General features: G+C 39.3%; 1 protein-coding gene across 1 annotated transcript; it reads left to right on the forward strand.

The window, feature by feature from the left end:
- Positions 1-6,890: 6,890 nt before the first annotated feature.
- Positions 6,891-27,712, forward strand: LOC118318696 (desmoglein-2). The gene is made up of 14 exons (XM_035648606.2): positions 6,891-7,013; positions 9,382-9,507; positions 10,032-10,187; positions 11,620-11,758; positions 12,125-12,294; positions 12,576-12,710; positions 13,932-14,117; positions 14,260-14,783; positions 17,081-17,223; positions 20,263-20,484; positions 21,086-21,325; positions 22,137-22,270; positions 22,692-23,003; positions 23,116-27,712. The coding sequence occupies exons 1-14, from the start codon at positions 6,957-6,959 to the stop codon at positions 25,243-25,245; spliced, it is 4,674 nt and encodes a 1,557-aa protein (XP_035504499.1). The 5' UTR covers positions 6,891-6,956; the 3' UTR covers positions 25,246-27,712.
- Positions 27,713-27,875: the final 163 nt, after the last annotated feature.

Genomic DNA, 27,875 nt, shown 5'->3' on the forward strand with positions numbered 1-27,875 from the left:
AATACATTTCTAATCTTCTGCTTTGCTATGAACCATCCAGAACTCTCAGGTCGTCTGGGACAAGTTTGCTTTCTGTCCCCAGAGACAGAACTAAACATGGAGAGGCAGCGTTCAGTTTTTATATGCTTCAAATATCTGGAACAGACTCCCTGAAAACTGCAGGTCTGCTGCAACTCTGTTCTTTTAAATCAAGTCTGAAGACTTTTCTGTTTCCCGCTGCCTTTCAGTAAATACTATCTATGCATTTCTTATACTCCACTGTAACTTTTATCACCTGTCTTATTCTACATTAACATGTTTTATCTGTTTCTTCCCAATGCTTTTAATGTTTTATGTAAAGCACTTTGAATTGCCTTGTTGTTGAAATGTGCTAAACAAATAAACTTGCCTTGTATTGCCTTGTGGCAACAAACTGAGTTTTCACTTAACCTGCTTTCTGAAACAGGCCCCTGCATGAATGAGAATCTTCACAGACATATTGGAATAATCCTGTCCTGAAGTGGCTGTTTAAATGTTATTGCAGTCTAGGGCCAATAGAGGGCTCTAGTATTATACTTTTATTATTAGCTCCAGAGTGTAATGGCCATAACCAGAAGAGGCTGTACCCCCATGTTGGTCATGTTATAATTTTCCGGCGAGAACCACGTGATACAGACCACTACCTTTCCGTTGTGTGTTTTTTCTTTTGGCGTTGTGATTTTCACTTCAGGGCCACCGTAGCAGGGACATCCACTGCACAATGAATAATGAAATTTTTTTCCTGTAACACTAAAAATCTGACCAAAACATGTGCATGTTGACTTTAAATTATGTTTTCCCCCACACTAATATGACATTTGTTTTACTAGTAGATAACAAACAATCTGGTACATACTAGTAGATCCGCATTTCTTTCCATCTTTAGACATAATCTTTAACTGGTGTTTTTTTCTTAGACTTAAGATGTTATTGTTGAGAAAGACCATAAATGTGTTTTGGGTGGACATTGCAGGACTATACTCCTGCTCTTTAAAACTTGAACAAATCTAAATTCTGCACACAAATATGAGCAATGTCAGGCGGTAATGTAGACTTTGAAAGAAATGAAACCTAAGGATAAGCTAGAGCTTTAATTCGTCTTCGTTCAGTCTTGAACTCAGTTCAGCTGCTCTTTATGTTTGACTGGTTCACAGATGACAGTTGTAACCAGGGGTTTGTGCCATATAGTTTGCAGTAGATCTGCTAGTCATGAATTTGTATTTTAATGAGAATTATTAACAGATATGCTGTTTGTTTAAAGTTGGCATTTAATATGTATACTATACTATACTATATACGATGTACTATAAAACACAAAGCCAAGGCAACATTAAAACATAGTGTTCATTTCCAGACCCTGAAAATGTCAGCATGAGCTATTAAGACATAAAGGCAATTTCTAAATATTAAGTAATGATTTATATTTACATTGCACAGTATTTTATTGATCACATCTTTTCATTATGAAGCAATCAAACAATGTATGAAAAATGTATGTGCCTCAGTCAGACATGTCTGCTAATTACAGCAATAAAGACAGTGAGCAGCAGAAAAGTATTTAAAACTCTCACACAGAAACAAGAAACATGAACTACTCGTTCTGTATGTTGCGGCAACAAGGATGTTAAAGAAGAATGTTCCGTGACAGCGTTCCAAAGAGTCAGATATTTAGAAGTGCAGGTGTTTTTCGGTAATGATACAGGTAAAGACAGAGAGAGACAATAGTCTAAGGCAGTCTCAAGCCAGACACCAAAAATTCCTCTAAACAATAATGTGCAACTTTTAAGTTTGATTGTCACAATTGATTTTGATAAACAAAAACAAACCTCAGTAGTATTTACAATTTTACTTGAATTTTAATTCTAAGTTTTTGGTAGAGTTGAGCAGAAAGAGTGGGGAGGAGAGACAGGAGGAGATAAGAGAGAGAGAGAACAGCTGCAACCGCCGCTATAATCTTTACCAGACTGAGATTTATAAATACAAAAATAATACTGACACTTATAGATGCAATTATGTTATTATTATTATTATTGTCATAACATATTGGGGGAGAGAGTTGTATAAAAGTTGCCTTAATCTCTACCAGACTGAGATTTATAGATACAAAAATAATACTGGCACTTATAGATGCAATTATGTTATTATTATTATTATTATTATTATCATTATTATAACATATTGGGGGAAGTTGCCTTAATCTCTACCAGACTGATACTTAAAATTACAAAAATAGTACTGGTTAGGGTGAGAGAGAGAAAAATGGGGGAGAGAGAAGAGGTGGGCAGAAAGAGGGGTCGTGAAGAGAGAAGGGGGAGAAGAAAAGTGGGGTGAGAGAGAGGAGATAAGCAGAGTGTAAGGATGTTTGCCCAGTCTAGGGTGACAATCACCCCTGCCTTTGTAGGGTTAAGTCTGGGTCCCTGATCACTACTCTGAGAGGAGTAGTAGATAGGAGCTGGTTCCAGAGGAGAGGAGGCTGGTGGCTGAAGGCTTTTGTCCCGTTCTACTTTTACAGACTCTGGGAACCACAAGTAGTCCTGCATTTACAGCGAAGCCATTTATTAGGATAATATGGAATTATGAGCTCTGTAAGATATGATGGGGCCTGATTATTTAGGGCTTTGCAGGTGAGGAGTAGGATTTTGAATTCAATCCTGCATTTTATAGGAAGCCAATGTAGAGATGCTTACACTGGAGAAATATGATCTCTTTTTCTTTTTCCTGAAGTTTGTCTACCCGATTAGTTTCATCTGGCTTTATAGATAAATACAGCTGGGTATCTTCTGTGTAGCAATGGAAATTTATGTGGTGTTTTCTTATAATATTGCTCAGCACAGAACCTTGTGGAACTCCATGGTAAACTTTTGTATGAATGGAAGATTTGTTGTTAACGTTAACAAACTGAAAACTTTCTGATAAATAAGACCTAAACCATTCTAGTGCTGTTCCTTTAATCCTAATAATGTGTTCAAGTCTCTGTAATAGAATCTTGTAATCAATAGTATCAAATGCAGCAAGAACTAATAGGACAAGAATAGAAACATATCCACTGTCTGAGGCCATGAGAAGGTCGTTGGTCACCTTCAGCAGTGCCGTTTCTGTACTATGATGTTTTGTAAACCCTGACTGAATGTCTTCAAGCAAACTATTCCTGTATAAATAGTCACACCTTTGGTACATAGCCTGTTAATAGAGATACATTGATCTGATCTAATATGGAACTATTAAATAAAGGTAATACATCCTTAAATAGTCTTAATGGAATAGGAAATAAAAGACTGGCTTGGATGAAGTGACCAGTGAAGTCAGCTCAGCCAGATCTATAGGGGAAAAGCAAACTTCATATAAATTAGCTGATATTGTTGGTTCTGAGGCTACTGTACTGGACAGTGTGTCTGTGCTATTAGTGGGAAAAAGCTGATTTTTTTTCTCTGATGGTAATAATCTTAATAGTAAAGAAGCTCATGAAATCAATGCTACTAAGAGTTGGAGGAATAGACGGTTCAGTAGAGCTTTTACTTTCTGTCAGCCTGGCTAGAGTGCTGAAGAGGAACCTGGGGTTGTTTTTATTTTCCTCTGTTAGTGAAGAATAATATGTGGTTCTGCCATTTCTGAGGGCTTTCTTATATATAATGAAACAATTTTTCTAGTCTAGGTGAGAATCATCTTGATTATTGGAACATCACTTCCTTTCTAGCCTACGTGACTTCTGTTTTAAGGCATATGTTTGTGCATTAAACCATGGATCTATCCTCCTCTGTTTGACTGTCTTCTTTTTCAGAGGGGTGACAGTGTCGATTGTGGTACTCAATGAGGCTGCTCTACAACTTGACAAGATAGTCAATTTGTGTGGGAGTAAAGTTTTGGAAACTACCCTGCCTATCCTACCAACACACGATAGGGGAGTAAATAAGGATTTAACATTTTCCTTGAATTTACTTACAGAGTTTTCTGATATACTGTACACCTGAAGTAATAGAACTTTTCTCCGAATTCAGTGTAGCCAATAATTCAGAATTCAAATGTGACTAAGAAGTGATTTAACAAAGGGTTTCGAGGAAATATTATTAGATTTTCAATTTTTATGCCATATGTCAGAACGATGTCGAGGGTGTGATTAAAACAGTGAGTGGGTTTATTTACATGTTGAATGAAACCAATTAAGTCTATTAGTGAAATAACAGCAGAACTAAGACTGCTGTTTGCAACATCAATTTGAATTTTGAAATCACCCACTATAATGACTTCATCTGTGCTAAGCACCAATTCAGATAGAAAGTCTGAAATTTAGGATAACAATTTAGAGTAAGGGCCTGGTGGAAATATATACAACAACTATCAGAACTGTTTTATGACATTTCCAGCGTGGGTGTTTGAGTTTAAGAGTTAGTCTTTCAAATGAGTTAAAGCTATATTGGGGTCGGAGGTTAATTAATAAGTCTGATTGATCCACCTAGTGTGTTTCAGATCCTGAGAGCATGCTGGGTGGGATGTGGCGTCGACGGCTGTGCTGGCAGTATGAATAATATTTGATAGAAAGGCTCTGTGTATAGAGGCGTTGTTTGAATGGGTGAATTTGACTTTACTGTACTGTAAAGCACTTTCAATGGTCGATATGAATCGAAAAGCACTATACAAATACAGTCTGGTAATAAGAAAGTCCTATCTGTCCTCTTGGCGGTCAATGATATCATCCAGGACACGCCAGTGTTTAGGTCGGAGGTGTTGCCAGGTGGGTTTGAGCCTGTCCTTCATTTGGAACGTGGTGTTGTGAATGACCAAGCAAAGGTCTGCACAGAGGGAAAGGAGCCAGAGGCCATTTCCCACTTTATGCTAGCCTATTTGCCCTGCTCGCTGGAATTTAATCCCAGAACTCAGTCTGCCGGCTAATTTGCCCATGCACATTCACCAAACTGTACTATAAATGCCCTAAAACTTCTTCTGTCGCTGTCTTTGTGTTATGCATTAGAGTAAATTTCTAATAACCAAAAAAGAAGTTGGTGTTTAGCAAAGGCACTTTATCAATTTAACATACCAAGATCATGGTGCATAGTGCCAAGGATAACTAAACACAGATACATGGCCTCAGGGTGTTTCAAGGGACTTTGGGGGGCCCCAGGCTAAACGATATCAGGGCGGGCCCTACATCGAACCAGGGGGTTCCTTTGCAGTCTCTTTAGTTCTCACAAAATTTCTCATTGCTTTGGACAAACTTTATCAGCCATTCTTGGGGCCCTTCTGACTCTTATCATATTATCTTGTGTATCATTCAACTGCTTTATGTTATAATCTCTGCGGTCTTCGACCTTCCAAAATTCTCCCACACTACACCACTCCTCCGCACTGGCTTTCCGGTAGTGGCTCAAATCCGATTCAAGGCACTGGTACTCGCCTACCATGCTGCGAATGACTCAGGCCCTTCCTACACCCAAAAAACAGTCAAAACGTACACACCCCAGCCTGTCCACTCCGCTCTGTAACTGCAAAACGGCTTGCCATGCCCTCATTGGAGGGGGCAGCAGCCACCGCTCATCTAAATCCCATCTGTTTCCCTTCCTGGTTCCTCATTGGTGGAGCTCCCCATTGACTTAAGGACAGCAGAATCCCTTCATTTACTCCATCGCAAACTGAAAACTCACCTGTTCAGACTGCATCTCACTCCCTGAATTGATTTAAATAAGTGAAAAATAATAAATAAAAATCTAAAATGAGCCCCTGAAGCAGTTTTTGCTTATTTGATAAATGTTTATGCACTATATTGATACTTGCACTTTTGGGTAATATCTTCATGGTTGAATGTATTTATTGTAAGTCGCTTCAGACAAAAGTGTCTGCTAAATGAATGTAATGTAATGTGTTACATGCCAGCTGGACTTGGCAGGTGGGCAGCTGGAGGTGATCACATGTGGCTATGGAAAGAACTGGCGAAGACTGCAGATAAAAACCGTATGGGTATTTAAGCAGGAGTAGGTGAGTAGTGGCAATCATTATGATGAGCAGCAGGTGAGTAGGTGAAGTGGCGGGATGAGGAAGTAGGTCAGCCACGCCCAGCTGAGGAGCACAGACACACACAGGAGACAAACAGGGGACAAACAAGCTTCTGGAGAGGGGCTGGACCCTTTTAAAGAGTTGCAAAGGGAGAGAGTAGGGGGCTTGGAAGAGGCACCGCCTCTGGACTATAGTTCTTCTGGGCGACTTCAATGCTCACATGGGCAATGATGGTGAGACCTGGAGGGGGATAACTGGGATCTGAACCTAAGAGGTGGTATATTATGTGTGGTTGTCACAGGGGTCTCCTGAAGCAGATGAAGTAAAGATGAGTACTGGCAGGCCAACATGGCTTCAGCTGTGACTGTGGAGGTTACGGACTCAAAAACACATGTGTGGGAGGAGTGTGAGGCTATTGAGAAGGACTTTTGGCTGACCTCATGGAAGTTCTGGCAAACTTCTCAGGAAGGGGAAATAGGGCTTAGCCCAAGCTGTTTCAAGCAGGGAAAGAGACCTCTGCTCTCTCTTTGGAGTTGAGATATTGCAAATTGAGCAATTTCCTAACCTGACCAACATAACAAGTTTTAAATGGTATAGTCAGAAAACAGCATTTTAAAAGAAGAGGCTAAAACCGAAGAGGTTTCTTCCTTTAAAATGGAGTTGTTATTTTTCTTAACCTGAAGTGCTCAATCCCCACTGTAACATTTCAAACTATAGAACAGTGAGCAGACACACCTCTGAGAAACATGCATGCATATGACAGTTGGACAATATCCTAGGGGGGGTTGAATTCCAGGAGTGGTTTGGTTTATAGGTGGGAAGGGAGGGGGATGAAGCTGACATAGGTGTGTCTTAACCAGAAATTACTTAAGTTAAACCTATTTGTTCTGACTCAAGTGGGTGTGTACACTCAGAAAGGACATGCTGGCATATGCTGTGACTTCCCTGAGCTCATGGCCAAACTTTCCCTCACAGAAATGGGTCTGCTGCTTCTATTGGTGTTGGCCTTGGTGAGTATTTACCCTGAAGCTACTCATTGCCCTTACCTTAACAAATCACATTAAGTTTCATCCTTCCTTCCTCTTTTATAGAGGAGAAAAAGAAAAAGAGAACCGTAGAGAACCGGGTCACGGATGTTTTCATTTGAAGGTTTAGTACAAATAGCATGGGTCAGTCTTCTTCCCCCTTCTACGCAAAAACGCAGGGGACCGACGGTGGCGACCCAGGCAAGGACTTTAGAGAACTAACCCCAGAAAAATGAAAAAAATTCTTCGATCTGAGAGTGCCACATGCGGCAGATTAATAAACATGCCGTCACCCGCGGGGAGTTCTCGGTTTTGACATATCTGAGGTCGACCTCCTCTTGTCCTGCTCTTGTCTAGAGATAGGAGTTCCAGAATCAGAAAATACGGCTCTGGTGTTGAAACAAGTCAAATCAACTTTATTGTCAATTCCTGCAGTATTGTTCCAGACATAGAGAAATTGAAAAAACGTTTGTCTCGGACCCACGGTGCAATAGTACAAAACAAAAAAACTAAACCAAAACAGAAAATAAGATACGTAATATATAAAATAAGTAAGTCCTAAGTAGTGCAAAAGTAAGTAAGGCAAACGACGCAGGATAAAAAGCTAAAGAAATTGAAAATGTGCAATAGAAAGGAATACTGTACAGTATGTGTAATACACAGGGAACTAAATAAATTGAATAAATTGAAAATGTGCAATATAAAGGATATGGAGTGCAGATTAAATGTAATAAATGTAGAGGGCACTGATGAAAGTGACAAGTGTTCTTGTCTATGTAAAGTGACCGGTGCAGTTCCTGATGGGGGGGGGGGGGGGGGGTGTTCAGGAAGTGCAGCTCCCGTACCACACAGTGATGCAGCTGGTCAGGATGCTCTCGATGGTGCCCCGGTAAAAGGAGCACATGACGGGTTGGGGGGCTCTTGCTCTCTTCAGATTGCGGAGGAAGTAGAGGCGCCGGTGGGACTTTTTGGCCAGAGATGCAGTGTTCACTGTCCAAGAGAGGTCCTCACTGATGTGTACCCCCAGGAATTTGGTGCTGCTCACTCTCTCCACAACAGCACCCTTGATGGTCAGTGGGGGTTTAGGGGTGTGGCCTCTCCGGAAGTCAATAACAACCTCTTTGGTCTTGTTGATGTTCAAGGAGAGGTTGTTATCCCTGCACCACTTCACCAATTTGTTGACCTCCTTCCTGTAGTGGGTGTCATCATTGTTGGAGATGAGACTCACCACGGTTGTTTCATCCGCAAACTTCACTATATGGTTGCTGCTGAAGGATGGAGCGCAGTCATGGGTCAGCAGTGGGAAGAGCAGGGGGCTGAGCACACAGCCTTGGGGGGCCCCCGTTCTCAGAATGGTGGTTCTCGATGTGTTGCTGCCGACCCGACAGCAGCAGCTGCGGCAGAGTCCTTTAATAAGGTCTTTAATCCACCAGGTGCATATACACGTTTTCTTGTTCTCTCTCAACAGCAGAAACATGACAGTATAATCTCCAAAGAATGTCTGAGTGAGCCCATGTGAGAATATCGAAGGAGAATCTCTGGAGAATTTGCAGCGAGTGTATGGGCAAGTTAATGACTGTAAACATTCTGCAGCTGAGTTATTATTAACATGCCATGCTTCTGCATACTCTACATAGAATGTTACAGAATGCTCCAGTGATTACCCTGAAGTTGTGAACACAGCTGACTGCTGCGTTTGTCATATTTGAACACCTAGCTGTTCCTTTGCGAGGAAACCTACAAAACTTGTTCTAGAACCGAGAAGGGGGTTATGCCTTAAGGGGGAAACTGAATTTAAAACAACCTGCAGTCCGAACTACTCTTAAAAGCATGTGTATCTCAGTCTGCAGAGTTTCTCTTTAGAACAACCTTGATTAGGAAAAGAATTTAGCACTGATATTAAACTTTTCAAAAAAAGATACAAAGAAATACTTATTGACAAGTATAAGATGGAGTAGGGCAATATTTAAATTGAGTGTAGAATGTAATGCAAAGCAATATGTAATTTTAAGCTGAAAAGAAGGGGCGGGACCAGATAAGCTGTCCCATCTCGAATCCAAATAATGTATGTACAAGATTTATGTTGACTAGAGATTTATGTCATGGAAAATGGGGGGGGGGCGCTCTCCACAGTCACCAAGTGCTGCTCATTGTGGGAACTGTTGGGTTTCTCTGTAATATTGTGAGGTCTCGACCTTACTATGTAAAGTGCCATAAGATAATGTATGTTGTGATTTGGTGCTATACAAATAAAATTGAATGGAATTGAACTGAACTCTGTAAGGCCCAGGTGCTCCATACAGTGTCTGTACAGTCTAAAATTTGAACCAGCACAACTGCTTTGTGGTTTCAGATGCTCAGTACTGAGGCAAGACAGAAGAGGCCACAGACACTAAAGAGACAGAAGAGAGAATGGATTCTTCCTCCTGCCAAGCTGCTGGAGAACACTGACTACACCCATAAGGAATTCATTGCCAAGGTAATTTCACTTTTGTTCATTCAAATCTCATTTCCCACAATTAGCATATGGATAATGGACTGTATTTATATAGCGCTTTTCTAGTCATATAGAGCATCCAAAGCACTTTACAGCACAGTGCCGATATTTCACACGCTTTTTTTCTATCACATTCATACACATTCATACACTGCCGGAATTGTCGTCAGAGGCAATCTGGGGGTTAGGTGTCTTGCCCAAGGACACATCAGCAGGCAGACTGGCAGAAGCTGGGAATCGAGCCGCCAACCTTCACGTGGGTAGACGACCGACTCTTCCTCCTGAGCCACAGCCTCCCACCTATGGCATTATATGTCCTTAGAAATCAGGCCTGTATTGTATCTTGCACTGTATCAAGTGCCTGGATGGGCATTGTTGTTTCCAAATATGATTACTGAAAGCCTACTGCCTCACCTTGATTGCCTTCACATAAAAACATTAAAACTTGTCTCGTTCATAGCAATGGTCAAATTGCAAGTGTTTCTGCATTTGTGTTTTCTTGGCAGATTCGCTCTGATAAAGACAAAGGTGCAAAGGTGGAGTATTATCTCTCTGGACCAGGAGCGGACAAACCACCCTTCAACCTCTTTGTGGTAGACCAGTACACTGGCTTTGTAACCGTCACTGGTATTCTGGACCGGGAGAAATACCCCTCCTTCAATGTAAGTCTTTCTTTTAACCAAAGAAGATAATATTACTCCAGTCCTCAGATCTGCACTGGCTTCCTGTTTGTCAGAGAATTGACTTCAAAATACTATTGTTGGTTTACAAAGCACTGAATGGTTTAGGGCCAATATACATTTCTGATCTCCTGCTTTGCTACGAACCATCCAGACCTCTCAGATCATGTGGGACAGGTCTGCTTTCTGTCCCCAGCGTCAGAACTAAACATTGAGAGGCAGCTTTCAATTTGTATGCTCCATACATCTGGAACTAATTACCTGAAAAACTGCAGGTCTGCTGCAACTCTCAGTTCTTTATAAATCAAGACTGAAGACTTTTCTGTTTGCCGCTGCCTTTCAGTAAATACTATTAATGCATTTTTCATATTGCACATTTTAGAGTGGCCTTTTATTGTGGCCAGCCTAAGGCACACCTGTGCAATAATCATGCTGTCTAATCCGCATCTTGATATGCCACACCTATGAGGTGGATGGATTATCTCGGCAAAGGAGAAGTGCTCACTAACACAGATTTAGACAGATTTGTGAACAATATTTGAGAGAAATAAGCTTTTTGTGTACATAGAAAAAGTCTTAGATCTTTGAGTTCAGCTCATGAAAAATGGGGGTAAAAACAAAAGTGTTGCATTTATAATTTTGTTCAGTGCATATAGTGGCTGATCTGGCAATCTAGACAGGAGGGGATTGACCTAATACAATTATTAAAATTAACAGCAATAACCAAGAGACATGTCAGTATAGTTATATCCAACAAAACACCGGAATTAAGACAATTTGTGAAAAATATACTAACAGAATAGAGCTAAATGGAAATATATCCCCTCCCAATGATGTAGGAACAATGTGGTATGGTCCAATTGGCAATTTATATATATTTTATATATTTATATTTATGCTGGTTGGATGCAGCTGGGACTCCTTTAGGATGACCAACCAGGCAACCGCCTGAACTGGTAACTCAAAGAAAACTGCATAATTTCGTACCAAATTAAATACCTTAAATTACTTAAACTCACAACAAAATTGACAAAGAAAGTTAACGTAATGTGTGCACTCCAAATAGATAACTGTATTGTCAAATTGCTATTAAAAGTGAGTATATTAAACCACATCTGTATGTGTTCATTTTATGTTTGTGTGTGGTGCTAAACCAATAAGTAACTGAAAAAAAGGACGTTTTACCGCCATGCTTTCTGGTTCAGTATGTGGCAGTTGGAGCAGCCCTCACACCCCCGTTGCTATTAACATTGATTAAGAAGCGTTATTGGTTTTTAACAATTCATGATTATGAATTATTGCTAATAACCAAATTTGCTCCTGTTACTGTCACTGTAGTATTCCACCTTAACATCATAAAAGAACAATAGTAAATAGTATATTTATGTTCTTTCTTCTCATTTTTTTGTTGCAGCTAACAGGAATTGCCAAACACATAGATGGAACCTTAGCAGAAGACAGCATACCAATGATGGTCACAGTCCTGGACCAGAATGATAATGCTCCAACTTTTGAGCTGCACACTGGGAATATCACAGAGGCGAGCAAAAAAGGTAATACTAAACTTTATTCACTCTCTGCCTCATGAATGATGGATCCTACACAAGCAAGTCAGATTTTTGTATGGTCACTTCTTTCTGGTGTCTGTCAGTCATCTGAGATGTAGAGTAGACATTGCTTCCTGGCTAAACCAGAATGCACATGCTCAGTGTACATGAATAGTCATGTGATATACATTGGGCGTGTTAGTATGGATGGGGATTAATACTGATAGAGTAAAAACGCTTGTGTGGACAGAGATCTGTCTCACCACACACACAAACACACACTGTTTTATAACAAAAACATAATAGTATGGATGTAGGCAGATTTTATGGATTTTACTGAGCTGGACTTGTCGTGATATGATCCCCATGCAGGAACCTTTGTTATGCAGATTGAGGGGAAAGATAATGACCAAGCTGGAACAAGTAATTCAGAGATCTCCTACAGCATTGTCAGTCAGGAGCCAGAGGGCACAGGTCACATGTTTACTATCGACAAAAAGACAGGAAATCTGTATGTCAACGAGCCCACACTGGACAGAGAGGTAAGTATGAATACAATAAGACACACTCCTCATTTTCAAAAGATCTTTTTTCAATCTCTGAAAGGTTCAATTAATGACCTGTGGTGTGAAGAGAAAAGTTGAATTGGAGCAAAATGTTCCATGAAATTCAACATGAAGTTTGTAAAGTGTTGAAGCAACACTATTCTGCCCTGAGCTTTCTAACACTGTTGTTAAACATTGAGGGACACCTAATGATCACATCTCATCCAGTAGAATTGTGTGCAGTTCATAGTTTTGATTTGCTGTTTTTCTTCCGATAGACGTATGACTCCTACAAACTGGTCATAAAGGGGATTGATTTGGGTGGGGCAGCAGGGGGGCTAACAGGGACTGGAACTGTGGAGATCAAGGTTCTGGACATCAATGATAATATCCCCACTCTGGAAAAATCTGAGGTGAGGAATGGCCAATACAACACACACACGCACACACATGATAATTAATTCATAATTTTAAAAAGACCATTATAACATTCATATTTGGATGACAACAATGTACAATTGTACAACATACGCCCCCATTGAACTTAATCCCTCTTGTTACGATTCATTGAGGTCATACTAATCATGTAATAAGTAATACGTTATGATATCAACATAAATATGAAATTTCATTTAATTTCTCTGAGGTGGGGACAGGAGGCTTTAAAAAAATAGTGGCCAATGACTATGGCTGTGCACTGATGGTCAAGATACCCTGCCTGCTTCTCCACTTAATATCATAACTTCTTAGACCCTTTTTGTTAAATCTCTTTTTCCTTCTCAAAGTTTAATTATTGTCATATCTGTACAAATTAGGTACAAATTATAAATAGTCTTATTTAGCTTCTCATTCACACAATGGAAGAATTTGGGGTCTAAGAAATCAAACTAATTGAGACCTTTTACTATTCTACATATATTCATACATTGTGTCATTCCTGAACTTAAAGCTGTGAAATACCGAGTGTTGAATAGAGATCTGTGCTCATTTACATGAGATCTTAAATATAAATATATGGTTAATTAATTATATTCCATAAATGATTATATAGCAAAAGGCAGATGTCGGTATGACAGATGTTGTTTGTGATGTAGAATGCTGGGACCACTTTATCCACTACAGCAACTCTGCTCAGAGAGGGAATGCCGACACAGTAATCAGTTCTTTAAATAAAATAAGCAAATTAGCAGCAGCACAGATGAATCTTAAACATAATATTTCAACAAATTGCATGATGACGGACGGAGTCCCGAAAATTATATTTAACTAAACTGTGAATGTGTGATCACTGCAATCACTGCTTACATTAGAATATTAATTATATTTATTGCTTACTACATTTCTGTTGTCATCAATTTGAATTAAACTTGGTGTACATACTTTTCACTGATCACACGTTTGATATGTACAAATGACATTCCAATAGCATGCATGTTGCCATCATATTAGGTTGCTCATGACTGGACATTGCTATTTAACAACTACCAAACAGACAAAACACAAACTACACAAAGTCTATCTTTCACTCCTCCTGGTATCCAAGAGCAGTTTCTGTGTAGCAGTTTTAGTATCTTGTGTTTTTTTGGTATTTTTTTTATTGTTATATTTGGACCATAATCCTGTTCTATTTGCAGTACTCTGGGACAGTGGATGAAAATGTTATGGATGTGGTTGTGATGAGAATCAAAGCTCTGGACAAAGACCTTGAAAACACAGACAACTGGGTGACTGTCTTTTCAATCGCCAAAGGAAATGAGGATAATATATTCTCCATTGAGACAGACAAAGAAACCAATGAGGGCATCCTGAAGCTGATCAAGGTATTTAGACTTGTGCCATGTGTATTTCAAATCTTTTTTTATCGTAATCACTGTAATTAGTTTGAGTAGGTTCCCTAACATTTGTTTGCTACAAATTAATTTCTTGCTGTCTTCCCTCTCCACCTTGACCTGGACCAAATAGCCTCTGGATTTTGAAGAAATCCAAAATCTTGAGCTTGGCCTTCTCATTGAGAATGTAGCTCCTTTTTTGGAGGGTGGTGCTATTCTAATGGATGTGGATGTTAAGGTTGGACAGGGCGGTCCCCTGCTTTCCGGTGCTGCTGCTGCTGGTGTTGCAGCTGGTGTGAGTCCAGGTGCAGACTTGGGAGTAGACTTGGGGGATAAGGCAGACATTGACATTGAAGGGGGTGGGGATGTAGGTCTTAATCCTTGGGCAGGGCTTGCACCAGGAATTGGAGTTGGGCCTGGAGTAGGTGTTGGACTTGAGACTGGTGTCAAACCTGGACCAGCAACAAAGCCACATGAACCAGTGAAAAGTTATCCCATTAAGATATCAGTGAATAATGTACCAGAGGTTCCAGCATTCATACCTGATACCAAGACCGTCCCTGTATCAGAAGATCCAAATGAAGCGACTGAGGATGGTGTGATCACGGTGTTTGCTGCTGTTGATCCAGACACAGGAAAACCAGCTGAAGATGTCAGGTTAGTCAAACATGATAGTACATAAATAAGAGTGAATACAATTGGTCATACAATGAAGGATTGGACATTTATTGATAATGCTATCATTGTAGCTACAGTAACAAAATGCAATTTAACTCAATAGTTTTAGGAAAAAATATATATTTTGCTTAGTAATATAAGATTGATATTACACTCTGCACTAAGTATGTAGCTTGAGCCAAGAGACAATTAGCTTAGCATAAATACTAATGACTGAGCGGCTGTGGCCTGGAGTTAGAGAGGGTCATCCACTTACCATAAGGTTAATGCTTCAATCCCAGGCTCCTTTAGTCTGCATGACGAAATGTCCTTGGACAAGACACTTAAAACACCTATATTGCTCCTGTGCTGTGTAGGTTATATGTGCGATAAAAAAAGTGCTGTGTATAGAAGTGCTGTATGAATGTGTGTAAATGGGTGAATGTGGCTTGTACTGTAAAATGCTTAGGGTGGTCAATAAGACAAGAAGGCACTATATGAATGCAGTCCATTGTATTGACTAAAAGGATGGGACACAGAAACAATGGGCCTCATGTAAGAACCGATCGTACGAACAAATTTGTTCTTGAGTCCTGCGTACGGGGGGACTTAGGACTTGCCGTATTCACCAAATATCTGGATTGAGTTTCCTTACAGGTACCAACACAATTTATGTGGTCCAGACTTGTCGTCACAAAATTAGTTACTCATACCAAGTTTTTAACTTAGGATCGTTTTTCATCACTTTGAAGCATAATTATATGACATATGAATCAGATAAAAATTTAAAATAGATATATAAATTTCACCTCATTATTTTGACATAATTGTTTTTACCTCTAACTCTTTTTAATTATCTTTATAATATAATTCTAAACGTATTCATATACCTTCCCAAAAGTTGTTGCGCAATGGCCAGGGAAGGACACATGTCAGTTGGCAGCTGAAGTGTGCAAGGAGATGGCGGACTTGACGCTCAGTTGTTGCCATGCAAGCTATTTTCAGATCATTAACCTAAAATTCACTCAAATTAGCTCATTCATACAACTAGTACCACATGCACACTCGTGCCGTGGTAAAGCACACAGTTGTTGTGAAGGCAAGGAGGACTTTTGGTATGCTGCATATAATATAATGTTGCATTGAATAAAGGTGTTGTAGTGACCACGTCGAATACTTGGTCACTACAACTGGTTGCTCATGGAGTATTGTTCAGACATTTTCTCATGATAAAGAAAATCCAACCATTCCCAATTATTTAACATATTTAATTTATCAGTGTCCTTATACTGTTCTGTCCGTCACTTCCAATACGTTTTCATACAAACTTGCAAAACAATACATAATCCAGAAAACATAAATGAAAGACGAGTACAGTCAAACTCGTTTGACTCTTCCCACCAGCAGCACCTGTGATTGCTGGCATGAACTTGCTCCTCAGGAGGAGGGTACACAAGAAAAGACATTTAAAGTATGGCTCCTACAGGTGTACTGATCCAGAATCAGCAGAAAACATGCCTGTGCATCATCTCCTGTTATGGCACATATTTTTGTCATTGATCACCTTTTGTCGACTGTTTCCTATAAAGCCATTTTCATTTTGATGCATTTCATCTTTATGTCAGTGACATTGCAACTCACAGGTAACTCAGCATTTACAGATCTGTGTTAGTCCGTCACTTAAGATCTGCTGACGCTGCTAAAATATAAGTTCATTTCTGGATCACTGAAGCCAGAACTTAAATCTCCAATCTTATAAAGGTCTTCTTTTTACTCATTAATGCTCTTTTCATGAATGAACACTTCCTGACAGGAAGCATAGCCTGTATGGTATTATTGGGGCATGAATTATGCTAATTTGCTATCCTTGTGCATGTTCAGTCAAATATGTACTGGTGATATTCATCATGTTTGACCAACTTTTCTGAAGATAGAAGCGTGAACTCGTGTAGGAACAAATGTAAGAGAAATTTAGGATAAGAATACAAAATGCTCTTGCATGAGCCCGTTTGTGTTATTCGATGAGCTTTGGAAGTGTTGTTGGGTGTATTTCTGAACTCTGGAGTGCTAACTGCTTCCACTCTTTATGTTAGCTTTGGCTAAATATATCCTGGCTTTATTTACATATTTACTCAGAAATGAGAGTGCTTATGGTCTCCTCACATAATTCGTCAGCAAGAATGTGATTAAGAATATTTACCAAAATATTGAACTGTTCCTTAAACAAATCCCTACTTTTGTCAAATGGTTAACCATTGCTCATTGTTTTCTTTTCTCACATGTTTGTTGTTATTCAGCTATGCTAAAGGCTACGATCCAGACAGTTGGTTAACCATCAATGCAGAAACAGCTGAGATCAAACTCAACAAGATACCCGACAGAGAGTCATCATTCTTGGTAAATGGTACCTACATTGCCAAGATTCTGGTCATGACCAAAGGTAATAGCATTAGTATTTTATAATCTTTTCCATTTTTTGTCAACAATAAACCAAAGGAGATAGAAATATCTGACTTCTTGATAAATGTATGTTTGAACAGCCTCTGCCTTCCCTGCTGAAAGTATAATTAATTCAACTCTTACACTTACCTGAACATGAATTACCAAGTCAAGTTTGTTTCTTAAACCACATTCTGTATGACAAGCATAGACTCAATGTGCCTTAAGATAAAAAGCCAAGATCCACGACAAATATATGACATGAAAATATTTGAAATTTCTTCTTAGTGCACTCACATTTTACTCCAAGGTCCTTTTGTTTAACCAGAAAGTATCTTAGTTTAAATACGAACAATGTCATCCATAATTTGGGTCACTGAGATATTATAATTATTGACCAACAAAAAAAAAAGACAACTTTGAATCAGAGAGTTTATCTAGTGATGAATCTTTCAGCTGTCTCTGCACAAATGGAGTAAATAGAGAACAGGCGTAACAAGACCATGTGATTTCACTCGTTGGTTTGTGAACTGCTGTTATGAAACGCCTTGAGTTTTGCATTTTGAAACCGGACGTAGAATTGAGTTGGGTCTGACTGAGAGCTTGTCCACCGTGAGCCCACCTAGACCTGCAACCCTCCGATTGGACAGACCAGCTGTCAATTAAGCTGAATCCATGCTACGGAGCTTTATTGTCTATTTTACTATAAATATATAATTTACAAAATGAACATAATGCGATATTGAAGAAGACATAAAACTAGCGATTAAGAACATAAACTCCTCAGGAAAATGTTTACTGATTTTATAAATCAAGTCAGAAGTAGAGTCATTTTCTCTTCATCTATAGAAACTGACTTCTTTTTGCAAAGTTGGAGTTTCTTGAAAATCTGATTGTATCCCTTGTGAGGTTTGGCGAAGCAGGGGTGTATTCCAAAAAGCGGGTTTTTGTTAAAATTCTGAGTTTGTTAACCCTGAGAAGAGGATTACTCTAGGCTTCCCATTCCAGAAAGAGAGTGAACTTAACCTTTAGGTCAGTTACCATGGTGAACCTAACCTGCTAGATGGCGGGTTTCTTTTAACAAACCCTTTCCCTATCTCCTATCTTTTGCTGAGCCTGAACCAGCTGTAAAAAGAAGGGGTGTTCTTTCCTTGTCAACCCGATCAATATGAAGCACAATTACATTTTTGTACAACAAGTTTAAAGAGCCATTGATATTTACTTTGTTTAATATGTGAAATATGACCATATGCCTTACCTATATGCACCATATTCTTATCCTTCATTTTCAGCTGCAGCCACATTCTTTTTGTGCCCATGGGATTGCATAATTGTTTTTTACTTAAAAAATTGAACCCTGGCCGTCTGCAAACTAGATAGCATTACTATCCATTACACCAACATGTAGTTCTGCCAAACCATGAAGAAAATATCAAGTATTATATCAATTATTATTTTATTTCTACTTCATTCAGTCTTACACATTGACTTGGGTGGTTGGCCACCCCTGGATTATGAGATTCCATGGCTTTAGTTTTAGATAATATACAATACTAAGTGCATGTTATAGACTTTTGCGGTTGGAACAACAGCAATGCAAATTGTCGGGTTGGGACACTCAACACAGCAGCAGTTGGTGTCCAATCGACAATCCCCCCAATCAAAGCAGTCTAGAACCAGGCCTTGGTGCAGACAATCACAAGCGTGGGAAACACAAAAAGTAAAAAGAGCAAAAACAAGACACAGGGGGAAAGGAAGTGAAGGGACACAAGGAAAGTGACTACAAAGTATAACAGCAAATTCAAAATGCACAAAATAATAGGGATAGCAAAGGGTAACTTAACTAAGACGGTTAAGTCTTAGTTAGGTTACTAAGACTAAGAGATAGGGATATGGTTTGTTAAAGTTACTAAGATGTTAGCCCTAACAGTTCACCATTTACCTTTATAAGGAAAGGTAAATCAAAGAATACAACGACAAATCCAATCACAAAGTAACGAAAAGTACACAAAGAAAGTCCAACAGTCTAGAATTCTAAAGGTGTTTTAGAATTCACAGTAGCAGAATCATGACATCCGTGTGTTTTTCAAACACAATAACACATTAAGACAAATACTTGTACACCCCAAAGATTCTCCTCTATTGTTTACCTGTGGCCTATTTATAGATCCTCAAGCTCTGATTGTCAAGTAAATGAGTTATCTAAAAGTATTTTCATGTGTCAATGTGGCAAGGCAGTTGGCAAAATAGTGTAGCAGTGTAGACACCAATATTTACCAGAAGTGTGTAGAACTGAGTGTAACCAAGTGTAATTGTTGGCTGAAAGCGTTAATGGTTTTTTTAGTGTGTAAGTCATATCATCTCAAATATGTTTCTATTTCCTTCTCCCCTTCGTTGTACTTGTCCAAGTCCTCCTACTCTTCTCTCTCTTAATTTTCCTCTTGCTCTTGCACATTTTTTCTATTTACTATCAAAAAACTGTCACAAGGTAAATGGTTTGACCATGATAATGAGTCTGCTCAGAAATGTGCTGTACGAACTCACAACGTGGTAACATGTATTTTTATGAGCTGGAAGAGCAGTTCATAAATGTAGATGCTAGAGAAATTTTATGGACTGCAGGGCTCCAGACAACCAAAATGGCTTGAGCCCTGAAATGAAGTACAGTGATCTATGACAGAACCAGCCAAACCACCTTGAAACTTTAGGTGTGTCAGCCCAAGGGTGGAATCATTTACCCCCACTGACAGTTTTAACAGTCCTCCATACCAACTAAGAGGGTTGGGCATTATGTGGTTACAAAAATGGTTTACATCAAGGATTATTCAGAAGTGTGTAATAGCAATGGTTACAGGAACAAAAAAAATATATTTTGGTGGTCACATAGCATCATAGTTTTGGCAGACAAGTGAGCATTTGTGTGTATGTGTGTAAAGCTACTGTAGCTGTAGCTAGCTAAAGTAGGTCTCACCACTGAGGAGAGTGGCTCTTACATTGTGTAAGTGTGCTGTTTTACTAACTAAGCTGTTTTTATCCTCAGACATACCATCAAAGACAGCCACAGGAACAATAGCCATTCAAGTCACTGACTCCAATGACCATTGTCCCACCCTCATCACCAAGCACAACAGTCTGTGTTCCAATGAAAAGACAGTGTTTGTCACTGGCTGTGATGAAGATGTTAGTCCTAACAGTGCACCATTCACGTTCAGAATTATAACTGATGGGACACAAGGCAACTGGGTTGTAGAAGTCATCAATGGTAAGAACAATAGCAACAGAAGAAAAAATGGATACAGTAGCAAAAGTCAGATTGTTTTTCCTGCATCAGGAAACTTGTCACTGTGTAAATTGCTCAAAAAATAACTATATCGACAATTATTCAGTTATCATTATTCAGTAGAGATATGAAGATACAAATAGCGTAGTGATGGTCATTGCAGAGTCTGTTGAAAGATAAGTTTAAAGCCCAAGTGTGTAATTTTGGGAATTTTCTAGCAGCATCTGGTGGTAAAGTTGCAAACCACAACCAACTGAGCACCCAACAGGGACACTTTATGGTGGCGCACCGTTAATTCCATTTCTGGTTCAAAATTCAACACGAATGCGCATATTCTGGACCGTGTTGTGCAACCATATTCAACACGACTTGGCAAACATGGCGTCTTACATGGGGTTCGGTCCACCTGTTTTAAACCTGACAGAAATTCAAAATGAAGACTACAAATTAGATTTGGTGTGCTTATAATGGTGGCATACAGGAGCAAAAGTAGTAGAATTACTGCTATCACTGCTATCCAAAAAATAGTAATAATGACAATACAGTGCATGTTTGACAGCTCTCCATCCTTTTTTGTGTCTAGAGACAAGTGCTGCTCTTCACTCTCAGGAGCCACTGTGGCCTGGTTCATATGAGCTCCAACTGGAGGTGCTGGATGCTCAGGGTCTGTCCTGCTCAGCCAATGAGGTTGTTATTGTTGATGTTTGTACCTGTGTGGAAACAGAGGCCTGCAGCTTAATGGCAGCCAGACTAGGAACCACATCACCTAAGCTTTCTGCCCCAGCCATTGGCCTGCTGCTGATGGCAATGTGCTTACTGCTGTGTGAGTTGAGTTTGACTTTAACAAAGCTTTTATTCCTGTTTTAATTGATTCACCTCTGTGGAGTGAAGCCACTGGTGTACTCAAAAGTTGATAAGGGTACAGTCCCCTCAAAAACCATTGGAAATATGCTGTGATAGTTACCCTAATACATTTACAAGTTTGAATTTTAGCTTTTATTTTCTGGTATTTACATCTGTAAAAAAAAAAGCTTTAACTTTGAACTTGTGTCTCATATTTATCTTTTTTTCTTAAATTCCATTGTCTTCAGTGTAAAACAAAATCAAAGGAACTGTTCCAAAAGTTTAAAAGATATGAGACAGTCACGCAGATATGTACAGGGGAAGAGAGTACAACCACCCACTTACTTCTTTTATACAATTTAAATTCAATGTGTATACCATTTGCATAACATAATTATGTTATAATGACACAATGGTTTTATTCATAATGCCTAAATATGATGCTAGATTTTTTTGCCAGATTTTAAGTGTACTTAGCATTAGTGTTTGATTGGGAAAAGTACTCGACACCCTGTATATTAAGGGGACAGAATTTTAGTGGTATTATAGAGAACTGAATTATATCAAGAATTACCACTACTTTTCTGAAACCTCTGTCACAACATACATTTAATATTAGGAGATTTGTAAAGGTAAATATTTATTTTTGTCACTATATAAAATTACAATGATAATATGTATTTCTATATTCTGATATGTAGTCTATATTTAGGTTTGCTTCTGTGTCTCTCACTTTTCACTTTACTTTAACACACTTTATATTGATCTGAATGTTTTTCTTCTCTCTGCAGTCATTCCTCTTCTGTTGTTGCTCTGTCACTGTGGAGGAAAAGACACTATCTTTCCTGAAAAATTTAATGATCTTCCATTTGATGCCAAAGAACACCTCATATCATACCGAACTGAAGGCAGAGGCGACGATAAGGTGGGGTGATGTTTCTGTCTCCTTTATATGGGAAAAATTATTTCATACCTTCTTTTTCAACAGATAGTCCTAGCATTATCCAAACTGAATGTCTAATCAAGCAACAGTGTTGGAGGGGAAATATGGTAATATGGTGTGTCACTGGGATATCATATGGGCAACTCCTATAACATGTATTTTAAATTCAATTACACTGGGCCCCCTAAAGGAACAGGAAGGTTCAGCCTGTCTACCCCCACTGTAAAATGACTAGTCATTTTATTATTGTTGAAGTGCCTATTGTAGAACTACCACAGTAGATCCTAATGACCCAATGTGACCTCTATGCTTATTAGATACCCCACATTGCAAGTCAAAGCCTACACACATATTTTCTCCTAATAAATTATATTAATGTTATATTTCCTCTGTTCTTTTTTAGGCAGTGCCACTACAAAATGTCCCTATCACGTTGGGTACGCAAACATTTTTTGGAACAGCACCAGCATCAAACTTCACCCAGCATCAAACTCCGACAACATTTCAGACAGCTACAATCTATAATAAGTTTGAGGAAAGCAGCCAAAGTTTGAGGGAGGTCAATGATGCCTATAGGTTTTCAAGGGAAGCATTCAACCATGGCAATGGCAAAGCACTGCAGTTCAGCAGGAAAAGACTTGGCATCCAAAACAGAACAGTTCTGTTTGAGGACATAGCCCTACCTGACACATTCCTCGATGACTACTACTCACAGGTACCATGTTAACTTTCCATGCAGCTTTTTTTTCCAACAGATTTTGTACATAGGAACGTATGTGCAGAGTTTATTGACACCATTGTTTATGCTATTTATTTGCCCCAAACAGAAAGTGGTGTGTGCTCTGCCAGTGAAGGATGGTCTGTTGGAGTATGATTTTGAAGGCCATGGTTCCTTTGCTGGCTCAGTGGGCTGCTGCAGCTTCCTGGAGTCTGACAATGACCTACAGTTCTTAAATGACTTAGGGACAAAGTTCAAGACTCTGGCTGACATCTGTTCCCCTCCTATATCAAAACCCTCTCTAACCTGCAAAGAAGGAGATGTGGTCCACACTACTGTTGATTTTGCTGAACCAGTTATTAAGCCCCAAATTGAGCACATTGTTGAGACAAAGAATGCCAATATAACATCTACTAACATCTCCAAATTATCCGTCAATACTGTAAGCACTGAGCCACCATCCATGAAACACCATCACTCTAAGGTTACTAACATCAGTCATTCCTCTAATATCAGGTATTCTGCTACTCTTCCTCGTCCTGTTCAAGCTGTTGTACTTGAGCAGCAGCCAGTTTACTACACCACCAGCCCTGTGATACAACCCATGCACTATGTAATTCAACCACAGTTACAGAGCACAGTTCTTTTGGCAGATGTGGCCCATGGAACCAATTTTACAGGCCTCTATGTAGTCAGTGGATCCCAGAGTCCTTCTGGACTCACAATCAGTGGGCTGAAAAACTCTCCTTCTGGTCATGTTATCCCAGGATTAGAGAGCTCCAAAAGCTCTGCCAACCCTACCACTCCAGTCAGCCCCACATTGTTGCTACCTGGTAGCTCAATTGTGTCCCCGGGCTCACTCCCTGTAGAGGGTTGGAAAATGATTTTGCCAAATCCTGATGACAATTATATTTTCTTGAAAGATAGAAGTAGTCCACCTAAGGCACTGGGGGTGGACCCAGGCTCATCTCAGGGCACTTTGTCAAGAGATGCTATCCTGGTAAAAGAGGATGCTCCCCCTCAGGGGGTGTTAGGCCCAGCAGCTCAGGGGAGTGTGTATGGCATTCTGCCAGGACACATTGTTGCTAAAATGGGGGGTGTTGTTGCAGTAAATACCAATTTGGGGCAAACATGGTGTGGGCACCTAGAACAGGTGGGGTTTTTAAGGCTGGTTACAGTTTTGGGAGTTGATGATGGGCAGCCAAGAATTGGAATGGCACATGTGATTGCAGTTAAGCCAGAAGTCACAGTAGCTGGAATGTGCCCACCTGGGGTAGATACAGTGGGTATTAAGCAGATTACTGTAAAACATTTCCAAGGAATTTATTCACAGGAGCAAACAATCGAATATGATGTTGTTCTTGAAGCTAGATCTGATAGGCTAGAGTCGCAAAAGGAAGAACAGACCATTAATGTTGAAAATAACTTCACTACTGCGGAAACCACTAAAACACATGGACCCTTAAAGGAAGGGGTTATAATGGAAAATAAGTTCAAGGACAATGGTGATCCAGATCAGATGGCAGCTGAAGAGACACAATCAGAGGATGTAATCATCTTCACATTAGAGCAGGACACAACTGTAGATTATGCTAGTAGGTTGGTCAAAGTTGTATATGAAAACAATGAGGATATCCAAGCATCAAAAAAGTTTTCTGATATAAATCTTGAGAAAGCTACAGTGACATTATTAGCAGGGTCAGATGTACTACATAAATCATTTGAGCAGTCTGACAGCACAGTGAAATCAGGAGTTATAAGAGCTGAAATTTTCCCAGATCAACTAAATACAACCACTGATGTGTCAGCAAACAAACATACAAATACAAACAAACAGAAAAGTCAGACATCAGAACGCAGTTACCCACAAGATAATGCAGGAGAAGCTAAGCCTATACAATCAGAACAGCAGGAAAAACATATTATCTCTGTATGTTTTTCTAAGGAATATATAGTATGTATGATCACTCAACTATCTTGCACAGAAACTGTTTACCAGGATCAGATATTGATTTTGTTCATAAAAAAAAAAAAAAAGATAAAGTGTACACATGAAGAGGATGCTACTTCTATTATAGACCATGTCAAGATTGTAGATGAACAAATACATGGTATCACAGAAGAAAATGTGGGCAGACAGGAAGCAGGAGCTTTGATAGAAGGGGAAGAAAGTAAATCTCCTCAGCTCAGCATAGTTGAAGGTTCAGAGGACATGCTTTTATCAGAACCTCAATCATAGCAGCGGTAACATATTTTGACAGGCGGGTGCGGTGGACTTGAGTGATCCGAACAAAGAAAACCTAGTGTGACAGGAGTGGACTCTCCCCATGTGCATTGTGTTTCGGGGCTTCACTGGTCGGGGCTCAAACATACGCGCTAGCAAGGAGGCTTAAACACGAGGGTGCTAGTGTTTGTCGCTAGTACATCTTTAGGGTGTTGGGGAGTGAGGTTTACACACTGCACATCATTCGACTGGCTGGCTAACATTACACTAATGCACATCCCAAGGCAGAATTCAGAGTTGAACTCCCTCACAGAGATGTCTGCAATGCCACCATGTAAGGAAACCGTACTGGCTTACCTTAACTGTTTTACACATGGCAGAGTCATGAGATTTATCATTGACAGTGTCATTTTAATACAATGTGTCTGTTAATTTTCTTTAGTCCTCTTCTAGGCTCTAGCTGTTTTGTTTTTTTCTTTTTCCTTTTAAAGAAAACATGTCAATGATCTCTGCTGTGAGTTTGGTGGTGACTCCTTGAGGAGGGAGTTTGGCAGCACCGCCCACACCCCCACTTGACCTCAATCAAAGGAATTCACAGAGGATCAAAGTGAAAGGGATCTGAAGGAAGATAAAAGTACATCAGAGAATGTTGTTTCAGATTTAGGAAGGAATCAGGTTTTTGACATTTTTCACTGTATCCAGGCAGATGAGAATCTGGTGAAAATGACAACTGGCACCATTGATGCACATGACGTGATGAAGACAGAGCAGGAAAAACTCTAGATTCTGAAAGGGACTCAATACTGTGGATGATGTATTGTCAACAATGCCTTCATATGAGATTACAGGAGACACTGAATGCATACTACTGGCTAGTAGTTGTTTCTTTAATAACATTTTTAGATTGTTGTTCTTGTTTCTTGGATCCTAATGCACTTTCACTTAGCTGTGACACAACTTTTGAAACCTGGTGCTACAGACACCATAGTTGTAGATTCGATCACGACCGGTTCACTTAACTAAATTGTGAACCGGTGTCTGAAGTGACATTAATCTCTGAGCAAGAAGTCTGGAGAGCAACTGGACTGTTGTAGATTCTTGAAGATCTCATCCAAGAGGTTTCTTCAGTTCTGAGTTTTCTGTTGAATGGTCAGCTCAGATTTCATCGATGATGGATATAAGAAACATCCCAGATGATGGTGCAGCTAATGCATCTGGTCAGGTAACACCAACATCTTACTCATATAGATGAACAAGACCACATCTTCGCTGATTACAAACATTAACCGCAAGTTTATTACAAAGAGTGGCAATGAGCTGAGAAGCATTTGCAATTTGTTCAGGATTAGAGGAAGCTGTTTACATGGAAGTTGTGCACCTGAGTACTTGTTGAGTAGTTGTTGTCAGGTGAATCCTGTAAAGCTCAGACAAATTTCTTAAAATAGTAAAAGGACCCCAACCAGAGTCCTCAACATCCATAAAGCCACTCTGGAAAGTGTAAGCAACAGTGATTCCTCTCAGGTATATGCTGCTCTGATGACTAAACAGTTTTCCATCATGTTAAATATGGAGATAATATGCCCCTGTTGAAATGGCAAATAGACAACATTTTCAAAACTAAATCCTTGTCACATTCACAACAGGGCAGAAAGGCTGGTTTACCGAGAAAAGGTTATATGGAATGCTTCTGTTAAGACCTCCAGCTAATAAAGTGATCAAAAATATATTTTTAAATTGAAGTTAGCCTGTCTAACTGAACAACTTTATGCTGAAACATAAACAATTGGCATAGTAGCAAAGGAGTCCTAAAAGCAACAATACTGACTCCGAAATGTGTTTACACAGCATTTAAAAATCAACTAACTTTAGTCACTGTGAGCTTTTGGTCATACCTGAATTAAGAGATTTAGTGTGTTTTCTGCATTACTGCTTTCTAAACGTACATCGTGTAACTTTTAAAGCGCATCAGAATTTCTGGCCAAATAAATGTGAGCTAAATTCTCATATTGATGACACTGAATGTGTGTTCTGTGTTTATCAAGGCATGGAAATAAGATATCATGCAAAGAGCTTTTACATACTCAGAATTATGTCTGTACTTAGCATGTCAAATGATAGCAAGTTCCACTGCAGTTTATATAATCTTGGTGGTGGGTTGACCCTTTTGTTTCAAATAACTTTCACATTGAGACTTTAATATCTTGCATTCTGTATCTTCAAGTTTCCCATGTAACCATATCTGTGTTAGAGGCATCTCTTCTATTGAAATGTAAAGAAGCATCGTTTGGGCTTGCCTTTTTTACTAGACTGATTGAGTGACTCGTCTGATTCATGAAAACACATGTCTGCACCTGTATGTTGGCGTCAGCCTGTTGAAGCAGTAGTTTGATGGTTTTATATTTTAATCAGGGGATATGATTGCCATTACTTATAAAATAACAGATTACAGTCATCATAAGTTATAAATGAATTTGAAACAATATACTGTGTATTGTGTTGTGTACAGTAAGTGTGTTCTTTAGTTATTAATGTCAACTTTGTGATAGTTTGATATTTTCTTTAGTTTGTATTACATATTAGTCATTATTTTTATTTATTTAAAGCTGCTACTGGAGTTGTTTGGAGGAATATGATGCTTGCCTTGG

This window comes from Scophthalmus maximus, chromosome 7, assembly GCF_022379125.1.
Source record: "Scophthalmus maximus strain ysfricsl-2021 chromosome 7, ASM2237912v1, whole genome shotgun sequence".
In the NCBI taxonomy this organism is placed as follows: Eukaryota; Metazoa; Chordata; class Actinopteri; order Pleuronectiformes; family Scophthalmidae; genus Scophthalmus; species Scophthalmus maximus.

Coding starts and splice junctions, on each gene's coding strand:
- LOC118318696 (XM_035648606.2), top strand. CDS start 6,957: ATGGCCAAACTTTCCCTCACAGAAATGGGTCTGCTGCTTCTATTGGTG. Junction 9,508..10,031: donor ATAAGGAATTCATTGCCAAG/GTAATTTCACTT, acceptor TTTTCTTGGCAG/ATTCGCTCTGATAAAGACAA. Junction 12,295..12,575: donor AGCCCACACTGGACAGAGAG/GTAAGTATGAAT, acceptor TTCTTCCGATAG/ACGTATGACTCCTACAAACT.